General features: G+C 41.5%; 1 protein-coding gene across 1 annotated transcript in view; it reads left to right on the top strand.

Moving 5' to 3' along the window:
• The window catches only part of CADPS (calcium dependent secretion activator), a 793,408-nt gene that overhangs the window by 716,692 nt on the left and 63,731 nt on the right, over nt 1-12,985 (top strand). The window contains exons 33-34 of the mRNA XM_057311862.1: nt 7,518-7,592; nt 8,478-8,561. Of these exons, the coding sequence (XP_057167845.1) occupies nt 7,518-7,592; nt 8,478-8,561 (159 nt within the window). The remainder of the gene's footprint in view (nt 1-7,517; nt 7,593-8,477; nt 8,562-12,985) is intronic.

The raw sequence follows: 12,985 nt of genomic DNA, 5'->3' as shown, positions 1-12,985 counted from the left end.
GCAATGACCTTATTTATTAGGCTGGTATCTCACATGGATCTGTATGCCAGAGGGCAAGTCATTTTCACATTTGAAGTGCATTTTATCACTTTGAACATCTGGACCGTAGGAGGGCTCTCTTTCTTGCATCAAGCAACCTCCAGGATATATAATGTATCACCCTGCTACCCCATCCCCAGCCAGCAGGTTCTGAATTTTTAAGAAATCACAGACTTCCCAGTTTCCTTAGATTGAGTTGATTTTGAATCTTCCCTGACCAAAAGGTTAGTCCTTTGCTAAGTTTCCAATTCCAAAGTGGTATTTAAAATGTAAAGGAGAAAGAAGCAGCAACTCGGGCTTGATTAAAGACTATCATGATCATTTTTCTCCGATGGCCTCAAGCCAGCTAGATATTCATATACCAATTTAGAATTAATTCAGAAACATTTCTGGCAACTCTCGTGCTGTTGCCAATTGGCATAAATTGCTCCTAAATCAGATCTTTCGATACCAGCCTTACATGCTCAGAATTCTTACTAAATTATATTTGCTCCTTATTCGTTATTTATTTTCTCTTATCGGCACCTTCCATTTTTAAATGTGGGTTGGTGGTATTCTCTTCCTGGCAACATCATCTCCAACCTTCTTTCCCCACTAATCAGCTTCCTCAGCCACCCCTATTAGTGTTTGCTCCTGACTGACTTTCTTTGGAGGGACATTTGCTCAGGGGTCATGTTCTGGGCACTAGGGGCAGATGCAGGGGGCCCTCGGTTCTCTTTCATGGCTCCATGTGCTGCATGTGAGTGACCTAGAGCAGTGGTTCTCAAGATTTCAGTGAGCATCAGACTCATCTAGAGAGCTTCTCAAAACCAAGATTGTTGGGTCTCACCCCAAGGGTTTCCGAAAGGTCCGGGGTGTGTTCCAAGAATTTGCATTTCTAACCAATTCCCCAGTGATGCTGATGCCGATGTGGTCTGGAGACCACAGTTTGAGAATCATTGGCGTGGAGCCTCAGTATCCAAAAAGGAATTAAGATTAGGACTCACACCTGAAGGACAGCCCCTTGAGAGAGGCTCAGGTGTGGTGTTCAGCCACCAGGGTTCTTACCCCGGCTGTGCTGGAAATGAGCTGGGCCTTAGTTTTCTCATCTGTAAAATGATAGCACTAGTCTAACTTAATTCAGGCTATTTTGACCTGCAGTATCAGTTCTTCAAACCTTACCAAGAAGGCCAGCATGTGAAATAAATAAAATGAGAGCTGCTCTGGATACAGTGAAGGGCAGGGAGTCAAGGAAGAGGGGCCCCGTCCTCAAGCTACCATGTTCCTTTCCACCTCTGCATTTCTTTGCTGTCCACCTGAAGTCTCTTGGGCTTCACAGAGCCCACTTGAAAAACCCTGCTTTTGGTGATCTCTAATGTTCATTAAGATCCTTTTGAATTCAGACTTTCCAAAATTCTATCCCTCCTGAATTTTTCTCCCCTTGAGCTCTTTTTTAAAAAATTGAGATGTCATTCACATGCCATAAAATGCACCCTTTTAAAATTCAGTAGTTTTTAGTATATTCACAAAGCTGTGCAACCATCACCACAATCAATTGCAAGACTCTTCCACCACCCTAAAAAGAAACCTGACCTATGAATAATAATTCCCGAACCCTCCCTCCCCAGCCTTGGGCAGCCACCACCCTACTTTCTGTCTCTAAGGACTTGCCTATTCGGAACATTTCATATAAATGAAATCTTATGTGGCCTTTTGTGACTGGTTTCTTTCATATGACATCATGTTTTCAAGATTCATGTTGTCACATGTATCAGCACTTTGTTCCTTTTTATACTGAGTAGTATTTTATTATATGGCTCTACCACATCTTATTTATCAATTCATCAGTTGATAGACATTTGAGTTGTTTCCACTTTGTAGCTACTCCAAGTAATACTGCCATGAGCATTCATGTTCATATGGACCTATGTTTTCATGTGGGCCTATGTTTTCAACTCTTGCTAGGTCATATGGTCACCCTATGTTTAACTTTTTGAGGAACTGCTGAACTACAACTTAGCCAATACTTCTTATTATCTGTTTTCTTATAGCCTCCCTCGTGTGTGTACAGTATATCTCACCGTGATTTGGTTTGCAGTGATGTTGGCCATCTTTTTATGTGTTTGTTGACCATTTGTAAATCTTCTTTGAAGAAATGTCTATTTAAATCCTTTGGTCGTTTAAAAAATTAAATTGTCTTTTTATTATTTAGCTGAAAGAGTTCGATATGTATTCTGGATACTAGACCATTATCATATATATGACTTGCAAGTATTTTATCCCATTCTGCCAGTTGTCTTTTTCACTTTCTTGGTAGATTCCTTAAAACACAATCGTTTTTGTTTTTTTTTTTAAGTTTGATGGAGTCCAGTTTATCTCTTTCCCCTTGGAGCTTCCCAAGATGTTCTTTTCAACTGAGTTTCACAAGGCTGACAGCATTCTAGGATGAAGAAGACTTGTTGCACGGGGACTGGCCTCCTTTCCCCTAAGCAGCTCTTACAGTCCCTCTTCAGACTGACTCAATTGTGGCCATATTAAAAGAATTCCCACATACCTAGTCAGATGCTAAGCAATCCTTCCAAAGAAGCCAAGTCATTCTGATCTTAACTTCTTTCTTTTTGAACTGGGGTTTGGGGAGAGTAGTGGGAGTTGGGTGGCAAGGGTTACTGTCACAGACTCCACTGAAAATTTGATGAAATTTAAGGAACCAATGCCCAGGGGAAAAAATACTTTCCCACAATTTTGCATTTCATGTTGACCTGTGGACCTTGTTAGGCCAGACTGTAGCCCCTAGCTGGAGATCTATGAAGAAAAATAGCAAGTTGATTTTGTCACAAGGGGATCCTGCTCTTATCTTTACCACTTATCACTTCTGTGCTACAGTAGAATGATCTTGGCTTAAACTTGGGGTTATGGTTTTCTGGAAGAACAGGTTGTCTACTGGCTTAAGAACATAAGTACATCTTATGGAGCCTATACCTTGACTGCCAAACCCTGTGACCTTGAGCAAGTCCCTTACTCTTACAACCTTACTGTCATCATTTGTCACCTGAGAGATACAGCATGTAACACACAACCTTTGAGAGACATGGAGCATGTTGAAACTGAGGATAAAAGCTCCCTCATTTCTGGATGTTGGATTAGAACGTTGTCTTGGATATGCCATTTTTGAGGCTAAGCAGCAATGCCTACTTCTTTCTGGGCATTGTTCTATTTGATAAAGTAGAATACACTTCATGTATTCCTTCCGAATAATTCAATATTCTTCTTTTTTTAGTTAAAACAATGACTAAACCTGGTAAATATTTCCCATTTTTCCTGAGCCCCCACACCCCTCCTCATCCAATACTGTATTCTAGTCTGTGGCTCTTTTCCTAAGACTGCCAGTTTCTCAAGCCACGCTAGAGAGACCTACTATGCCATTTCTCCTTAGTATAATTGAATCAGAGACACCTGATGTGACCAGCTCATGGGAATAGAGGCCTCTGTTGACCTTACAATACCAAGTGACTGAGAATAGTCAGAGTCAGAATGAAGCCAGACATCATTTTCTGTAAATATATACTTCCTTTGAGGGACCTTGCTGGCTATGACCTTGAGTAGAACTTCAATGGGAAGTCTCATGCAAATGGTCTCTCCTTAATTTTTCTCATTTTGCAGAATGGGGATATTCATCTCCAAAGTCAACTGAATTGTAAAAATGAAATTGGTCAAGGATGACTGGAAATTGGGAGAATAGGTAGCAGTTCAATGTTTTTGTGTAGTTTTCATTTGTGAGTATTAGATACTAAGCTCACATGTAGATCTAGTTGTAGTACCTGCTTCCACCTGGATTCGAACTCCCTCAAAGTGTTTTAGACTAGTGACTGGCCAGGTGATATAATATTCTGCCATCTTAAGATCACTTCCTCAGTTTCATCACCAGGGTAGAGTCCCATCTAAAGGCAGCTGTTGAAGCATTTGTTAACCATACTTTTCCATCTTAAATATTTATTTTTTTCATTAAAATTTGCAAAGCACCAATAGAGAGGAAATTGTGTATTAAATAGTTTCGCACTTGGTCTAGTGTGTTTTCATCTCATTTCCAAGGTCAGATGGTCTTAACAGAAAGACAACATACACACAATCTGTTCCATGACAAGGCAAAATGTGCAGTACAGGAAGTCAAGCGGAATGATTTTTACAAAGTGATTGTGAATTTGCAGCAGCTTAGCTCATCAGAAGCAGAAGTGAACTCCCCAAACTTTCCATACCAGTGAAGATTAGCAGTTCCCTTGCTATGATCATGATCTAGTGCCCCAGAATGTAATTTATGGATATTATTGTTATTATTATTATGATTAGGGTCAAGCCAATCCAGTGACTCCCAGAGAGGGAACTGGAAAATGCAAAAATAGGAAGGATCCCTCTTTGTACCCATATTGAGATGCGGATGGAATTGGATAGTCTATCTGACTGCAGGCGACTTTGTGACAAGATTATCTTATTGTGGGGATGGTACCTAAAAAAATGCCCCTGTAGTGTTTATACCCCTTCATGGAGTTTCACCTGTGCATGGAACAGATAATCTCCCCAGAAAGAGCAGAACGAAGGTGGAGTGCTCACTATTGCCCCGGAAAAGCTAGTTGATCAAATGAGTCTCAGGAGACACTGGTAAAAGAAATTCGTACATTTTGTACTTCCTCGTATAGAAATGGGGACTGCTTTCATGTATACTGCTTTAATGCATGATAAGCAGAGTACATGTTACCCTGCTGTACTATCTTTCCCCAAGTAGGCTTTACTTAATTCAGATTATAATTTAACTACAATGGATTATACATAGATTTTACTTGAGTGTAGAGAAATGTAAAGAAACACACATGGAACCACTGTGCTAACCAATTAATGATAGTAATAGTAATACTGCTATATAGCACTTCTCAGTTTCTAAAACATATTTCCATGCATTGTTTCACTACTGTGTTAGGTGAATATGATTCCTGTATTCCCGGGTCATTCTTAGCCCCACTAAGTAGATGAGGAAATAGACCAACAGAGATTGACATGTTCAAATTTCCTCGGGAAGTAAGAGGCAGAATAATCAGATCAAAACAACTTTTTCATGACAGAAAAAAAGAAATGCAAACAGGAGTGGAGATCATCATATTTCCATAGAGTGAAAAGGAGAGACAGTGGGACTCTCTGTGGAGAGGTCAGGACCAAGTTTGGCATGGAAAAATGGAAGGCAGGAAGAGGTTCCCATTAACCCACCACATCTCCATATCCTTCCGTTTGGACTCCTTCCAGAATGAAAAGGTTTGAGGTTCCCCCCACTTGTGAAGAGAAAGCTTATTTGATTTTCAAGATTTCAACATTACTAACACCTCAGACCAAGAGCCTGTATCTTTCCTGGTGCGTGGAAAAAAACCGCTCTTGGCGCTGCTTGCCATTTCAGCCAAGTTTTTCAAGAGAATGTTTCTATTCTCAGTGATGTTCTTTGCTTGGTTAGAAGCCCCTCGTTTAATATTTCAGATTGTATTATTTTGCCTACAACTTGCTTTTCTGAGTTAGTTGAATCTCATAATTAATTTAATAAATGTGAATCATTTATAGTAATCCAAAGAAAATCAAGCAGAGCGAGGCAGTCACATGAGGAGGAAAGTAAGCATGTGATACTGGATCTTATCTCAAGACCTAAAAATGAATTTGGAGCCCTGTCAATATTCCTGAATTCTTTTGCTCTGACATCTTTCTTTGTGTTTCTAGCACAGAATTCTGCAGATAGTTTTTGCATTTAGCTTCAGGTTTATGCCACTTACTAGTAAATCCCTTCGTGAAGCTAGCAGTAGAGCCGAAGTGGGTTCTGATTCATCAGGACTACACAACATGGACCATTTGGTTTATTGTTTTTCCTCTAATCAACTGAAAGGGAACTAAAATGGGAGGACTGAAAATTAAGACCGTATCTCCTTACCATTAGCTTCTGCTGTATGAGCTTGAACAAATAGTATTTGAATTGCAATTATAGTTGACAAGATGTTTTCACATCTGATCCTCACCTAATCCTCACAGTGGATCTGTGAGTCTGAGAACAGGACCACCAGGAAATGGCTTTTAAATAATAATAATAATAATAATAATAATAATAATAATGTGATAATGATAATAATAATAGAAGAACAGACCTGCTAAATATCTTTAAAAGGGGGTTTGCTCATTCTCTTTCCAAAATTAGTGTTTGTACTGGCTTCCCTTTCCACCCTACCCATTGGTCCTGAGTGGTTAGTAGTATTATCTGTTTTTTTACAGATGAGGAAACTGAACTATATATTTTCTTAGGTGACATGACTTCCCAAATTTGCACTGGGACTTTATCCAGGTCTTAACAATTACAGATGAAATTCCCCTGTGACTTTTACTGAATAACTTAATTCACATCCCTTCGCTTACTTTCACTAATTCTGATTGCCAGTTATCAGAATATCAAACCACATTCCCATGGCTTATTATTTCTGCATGTTTTCATAGCTTTTTGAATGGTTTGTTTAATTTTCATTTTCTCATATGTCCTTTTGTCCTAATTTTTATTTGCACTGTTCCTTTTTTTTTTTTTCTATTCCTAATTAATCATCCTTCTGAAAGTTTGCTAAAGAGTGGGTAAGTGCATTTTCCTTTCCAAATAGCAATGTTTTGCATTGTTATTTTTTATTAAGGAATACGGAATAATTCAAATGGATACTGAAATGATCTAATAAATGTCAAGGAACTGGCATACAGTATTTTCTGTTGAAATTGCTTTTCCTCTTTTCCTGGCATTTACAGCAGATTTTTGTTTGTGTGGGGGTTTGTTTTCACATTACTATTTAAATTTAATCGACAGTGGCCATTAGAGAAATTGAAAAACTTAAAAGGAGTCTTAGTGGAGGCTCTAAACCTGGGTCTGCTTTTCCATGAATAGAGAAAATGAGCGGCTGCCACAAGGGTTCAGAAAATGACACTTTGGCACTGCACTCAGTGAACATCTAGAGATAGAACTAGTGGGCTCTGGGGCATGAACCCAAAGTATCAGAGGGTTTCAGAACAGTTTTTGCAAAATCAGTCACCATGTCTTAGTCAAATTCTGAGCCACATCCCCCAGCAGTTTTCCAAAGAGAACTTCTTCATCCCCTATATTAAATTATTGTGATATCTTGTTTTGTAAGTTCCAGATCCACACACCACTAGGCCATGAAGCCATCCATGCGTGCTATTTGTAATCGTGTGTATGTATCTACACATATCAAAGCCATCAAAAACCCTGGGTGAGGAATCACGTGGCTGGTAATTTTTTTAAGAACCTCAGATCTCTCTTCATCAAAGACCTGGAGTCAGAATCTTATAGCTGCTTCTGGGAGTATGGAAATAAACTGGGTCTGCAGGCCAGGCTTTATTTATAAATTGTGTTGTCTAAAAATTACTGACGGATGCAATGCCATCACCTCCCCAAATGCTAATATTTGTCTTTCTGTGTTCTTTAGCATCAATACCATTCAAAAATAGATGAACTAATTGAAGAGACTGTTAAAGAAATGATAACACTCTTGGTTGCAAAGGTAACCTTCAGCTTCAGGTGAAATGTTTCATTGTGAACATCACTTTGTTATATCTGCATTTCCATTAAAATGTAACACGTTAAAAAGTTGAGCTGGATACTTGTATCTCTCAGGAAACAAGATTGTACATCACCCAAGCTCAGCTCGGAATGATTTTTTCTGGTGATTGCAAGCCGTGCGAAGATGAATGGATGAAGTGGCATGTGTTAACTTAATAAGAAATTGTCCCCAGACGTTGCACTAGGTTATGTGGAAAATGTTTGTTTTGTTTTTCAGCACTGACAAAGTTAGATTTTAGAAACAGAAAGTTAAACGGTAATAAGGAATTCTGCCATCCTGAAAACCCCCTTTCCCCTCGTTTCACATGCAGTGAGAGTCATAATAAAACATAAAAGTCAGATAAAGCTATTTCAGTCACCCTCATGAATTATAGAATTTTAACTAAGTAATGCTGAATGGGAAGACATTTATATTTGCCAGTGCTAAACTTCTGTTTCCCCCAAATTACTGATAAAATACAAATAAAAATAGATTGGATTAAATGTAGTGCTAATATGTAACGTAAAAACTGCTTTGCGCAGTTTTGGATTTTGAAAAGTGCGTTTAATATTATCGCATGCTGTATGCAACTCAATAATATTTTGTCACTTTGTACTTCTGTAACACTCTGTATTTGCAATCACATAATAATGAAGAGAAAGCCGGATAAGTCAAATATTTCTATGTGAAAGCAATCTATTCCTTTCCCCAAAAGCGGGAATCAAATAATAGAATGCAAAACTGAGCGAGGTCATTGCTAGTCTCTGTGTGATTGGGAAATGTTGTGCCTTAATGTGAACAATTAGAGTCTGAAATAATAATTCTTCTTTTTTGCTGTTTTACTAGTTCGTTACTATCTTGGAAGGAGTACTGGCAAAATTATCCAGATATGACGAAGGGACTTTGTTTTCTTCTTTTTTGTCATTTACCGTAAGTAAAGAGCTTCTTTCTTGCCTGGTTTTTGTTTTAGTTTGAGTTTGGGTTTGGGTTTAGGGGCGGAGTGCCAATGTGTCACTTTGGTTTGGGTTTGTATAAGTATGTTAATTAAGGTCAACTGCCAATGTATAATAACATTAGGAGAATTAGCAGGACATTTCACAACAGCAGGTAATCCAAAATCATTTCTATTTCACTTGTGAATATACAATATGTATGTATGTATATGTATGTACACACACACACACATATGTCTCTATATGTATGTATCCAAAAGAGAGTTGCTGGCCTGAGCCCATGTTAGCTATCTCAGACAAATCACTTCATGTTTCCGGGCTACCATTTCCCCATCTGTAAATGAGGAAAATTAATTTTAAAGGTTGCAAATAGAGACCTTCAGGTCAGACAGAGCTTTTAAATATGTTTTATTTGGACCTCACTGTGTCAGGTACACTTTTCTTAACTGGATTAGTTGCCTACATTTAAAAACTGAGAAAATTTGCAGGGATGTCCATATTCCAGGCTTTCTTTATAAAGGGGACAGTTAGCAGCTCTGGGCCTATATAATTGCATAGCAGCCATCTGCTGGAGTGGAGTCACGGTGGTCCCCATTGACCAGACATGTGTTTGCCAGTTTCCTGTAGTGTCCTCCTGGCTATTTTGCTCATTCATGTACCTGCCTGGGCTTGGGAACACTGGAGTTTACAACCTCTGGAGCAGATGATGGAGTCTGTACAAATTGTGAGGGGCTCTAATTCTTTGCCAGAATTGGGTACAGGCATAGAAGTGAGTTTGGTTGTGGGCAGAAGCCAGCCTAATTCTCTGTAGGTAAATGACCAATGGAGATGGTCACTGGGATTGAGCTGCTTTGGGGGCCTGGTTCTCCCACCCTTCTTGTGCTTGGTGGCTATGACAGCTGCATGTTTTCCTGCCATTTCTGATAGCAGTGTTTTTGCTGGCTCTGAGACCAGTTTTCCTCTGACAGTGCCATAGGAAAGGCAATCAATTTAAGTCCTATTATCTCTGGGTCTTTAAAACAGCCTTAATGTATGAAGAATATCCTAGAAAGGCACTGAATGCCAAGACAAGGTCCAGCACAGGGTAGGGGATAGTAAATCATCATCTTTGGAATCTAGCAGAACCAGGTTCAAATCCCATTGCCAATATTGATCAGCTTTGTGATCTTCAGTAGCTGTCTCAACGTCTCTGAGCCTCAGCTTTGTTTCGGTTTGGTTTTGGCTTTGGAGAGGGGTGCTATGGTGTAATTTTGGTTTGGGTTTGTGCATACGTGTGTTAATGGTGGTCGACTACTGTGATGTATGGGAGTGAGGAGTGGATAATGTCTTCTATGATGAGCTATTGTGAAGATTATAATGTAAGAGAAAGAGCATAGCATAGTCCTCGCAAGAAGCAGGCCTCAATAAATGGTGGCTATCATTAATGAAAGATAACTAACATGATTATTATATAGCACAAACACACATGCACACAAGTTCTCCTTAAATATGCCTTTTTTGGGTATTTCCCATGCGTTAGATTTTCTGGAAATTAGGGGAAATGTAGACAGAAAACATTTAAAACAAATCTAGATAGCATCCGTGTACCCACATATCCAGCTTGTTTTAATATGCAGCTCTAAACTTCCAGATATGAGGAATGAGCCCAACCCCATGGGAGTGATAGCCCCAGTCCCTGGAATTTAGTGGTAGAGGTGGGGTGGGGTAGACGATGGTGACAGTAGGAGATCTACCCTATAGCTCTCTGTAGAACCACCCGTCATGCGTCCCAGCTGAAAGGATACCTATCCAGCCACACCTTTGACAAACAAAGAAACCAAGGCCCCCAGAGGGGAAGTACTTTGTCTAAGGTCACACAGCAATGGGCAGAGTGGAGATAGGAAGCCAGGTCTTCTGTCAGCTTCCCCCCACCATCGAACAACTTCCTGGAGAGAGTGGGATTCAGCCGGCAGTTGCCTAGCACTGGAAGGCAGATGGGCAGATGAGTGGGGAAGATTCATAAAGAAGGATTCAGGGCACATTGAGTGGGAAATATTAGATAATCTTTCATTCCTCAGTGAAGTCATGGAAATGGTGAAAAGAGGCAGAATTAACTACAACATTTCTGGAAAACATTCCCCTGACACCCACAAAAGATATCACTTTCTTTGAGTCTTCATTTTAAGCAAGTGTTTTTACTGCACTGGACTTGAATGAGTGCAAACCAGGAAAGCCCCTCTGCTTTTTATAGAGCAGAATTCAGTCCCCCCCGGGGCCCCACCCTCATGACTGACTTCCCAGTAGAACTAGTGGAAGGTGGTCCTGTGGCAGCAGTATGAGGACACCACACCAGGGGGATTCTCACAGGAGGGTGAGAAACAAAGAAGACCTCACATAGCCTAGGCAGGAGTTTTCAAGCTGAAATTCTCATGCTCTCATCTCTTTTCTGAGACATTTTGCAGCCTCACAGCATGCCTAGTGAAGTCCCCGTAACTGCAGAACACTTCAGTGCCTGTTGCTGGGCCTGTAACTTCCCTTCCTTAGTGACACTTCTCCCACACACTTGGCCATCCCATGGCCAAAAGCACCCACTTATCATTTGCAGCCTCTGTTCTCATCTCCTGCTGGTATTCCAGCGTTGGAGAACGCGAGCTGTGCTTAGAGGTGGCAGGAATATCTATCTCCGCACGTGGATTCTGAGCTCCTGCCCAAATTTCAATGGGCCTTTGAAACTTCCTGCAGCCCAGTTGTACTAATTACACCAGAGTGGAGTGGAGGGGAGGGCAGAGGTTTGAGCAGGGGCAGCAGGCATTGTGGAAAGAGCCTGGAAATCAGTGAAGAGAGAGCCAGCTGTGAGTCCCAGGACCCTGGACAAAGGCAGAGAGATGGTGCCGACATCCTGGCAGGATTTCCTTAACTCTGCTCCCATTTCTGATTCAATTCTTCAAGTATTACTGTGCACTTACCACGTCCCCACCTCAGCAGGGCTGCCAAGTATGAGCCATGTGCTGTGCCCCCCAGAAAGCTGACAAGTATCGACAAATATGCCACCCTTTCCCCCTCTTTCTCCCGCTGAGCGCCTCCTTTCCTGGGTGGGCTTGATTTCATGGTCCAAGCCAGACATTTTGGAAAACGTCTGCAGTGGCACGGAGCAGGCAGGAATATTTATTTCTCGTCTCCATCTGCATTGCTTCCTCTCTTGGAGAGGAGCTGGGGGGAGGAGGGAGGAGGAGATGTGGCTTCTTCGTGCCAGCCCGAGAGGCGTCCAGGCGCACCCCTCCTCTCCTCCCTCCCCAGCCTCAGCAGCAGGAGCAGCCTGGGATTTCTGGAGGCAGGCGCCTTTCGAACTTTGGAAAGATCAGCCCAGTTGGAAGTCGCGATTAGCAAATATCCTCCCATTTCCCCTGACTGCAAGATGTGCTTTTGTGTGGGTTGCCTGCCTGGAAGGGTCCTTGTCTGGTGGGTAGCCTCACAGTGTTCTTTTAGGAGGCCAGGAAGGGGGACAAAGCAGGTACCTGGGTCTCTCTCCAAACATATTAAAATCCTTTCCTTGGTCCTATCCACGTGTTAATAAATATGCTAGTTCTGGAATCCACTCATTCATTCATTCACTCGTTCATTCATTCACCCAACATATTTACCAGGCACCTATGTGTCATGCATTGTGCTAGTTGCTGGGAACACAGCAATGAGTGGAAGACACGTTCTCCGTTCTTTTGGAGCTTACATTTTGGTAAAGAGACAGACAATAAAAAAGGAAAGAAAATTAAAGGAGGGGGGAGTGCTATACAGGCCACAAACTAGAAAGAAAGGGAGAGAGAGAGAAAGGAGATGGAGGTAGCATTGCTTCAGCAAGGATGGTCACAGAAGGTCTCTGAGGAGAAGACATGGGCTGAAACTAAGAGGGGTCAGCCGTGGCTGAAAAGAGGGGAATCTCTTCTATACAGAACAGCAATTACAATGACGAGGAGGCAGGAAAGTAGGAGGCATTTCTGCAGGATATTTTGGAAGGAACATGGACAGGATTTAGAGACTGAGCACATGTTGGGGGTGGAGACTTGATTGAAGGGGGCAATGTGGAAGGCCCCCAAACGGTGAGGTCTTGAAGAGCTCCGCTGAGCCGAATGAGTCCTGAGAACCAGGGGCGTACAGCACAAAGACAGCCCAGGAGTGGGGAGACCTGGGATGGGGTTCCAGCCCTGCCCCTCACCCGGGAGCTCTGTGACCTGGAACTCAGGACCACACTTGGCTTTTCACTCCCTGTGGCGTAATATGACGATGGTTTTATTAGATGAATTCAGAAGTCTAAAATAGCGACAGGAGCAAGCGCTCCTGTTCTTTAGGCACTTGCTACGTGCCTGGCACAGGGCTAAGCGCTTTAAATACATGTTTCTTATTGCATCCTCTGAACACTGCCATTCC

This window comes from Ursus arctos, unplaced genomic scaffold (genome assembly GCF_023065955.2).
Source record: "Ursus arctos isolate Adak ecotype North America unplaced genomic scaffold, UrsArc2.0 scaffold_14, whole genome shotgun sequence".
Taxonomy (NCBI): Eukaryota; Metazoa; Chordata; class Mammalia; order Carnivora; family Ursidae; genus Ursus; species Ursus arctos.
The sequence above is the reverse complement of the archived record's forward strand: the minus strand, read 5'-3'. Positions and strand labels throughout refer to the sequence as shown.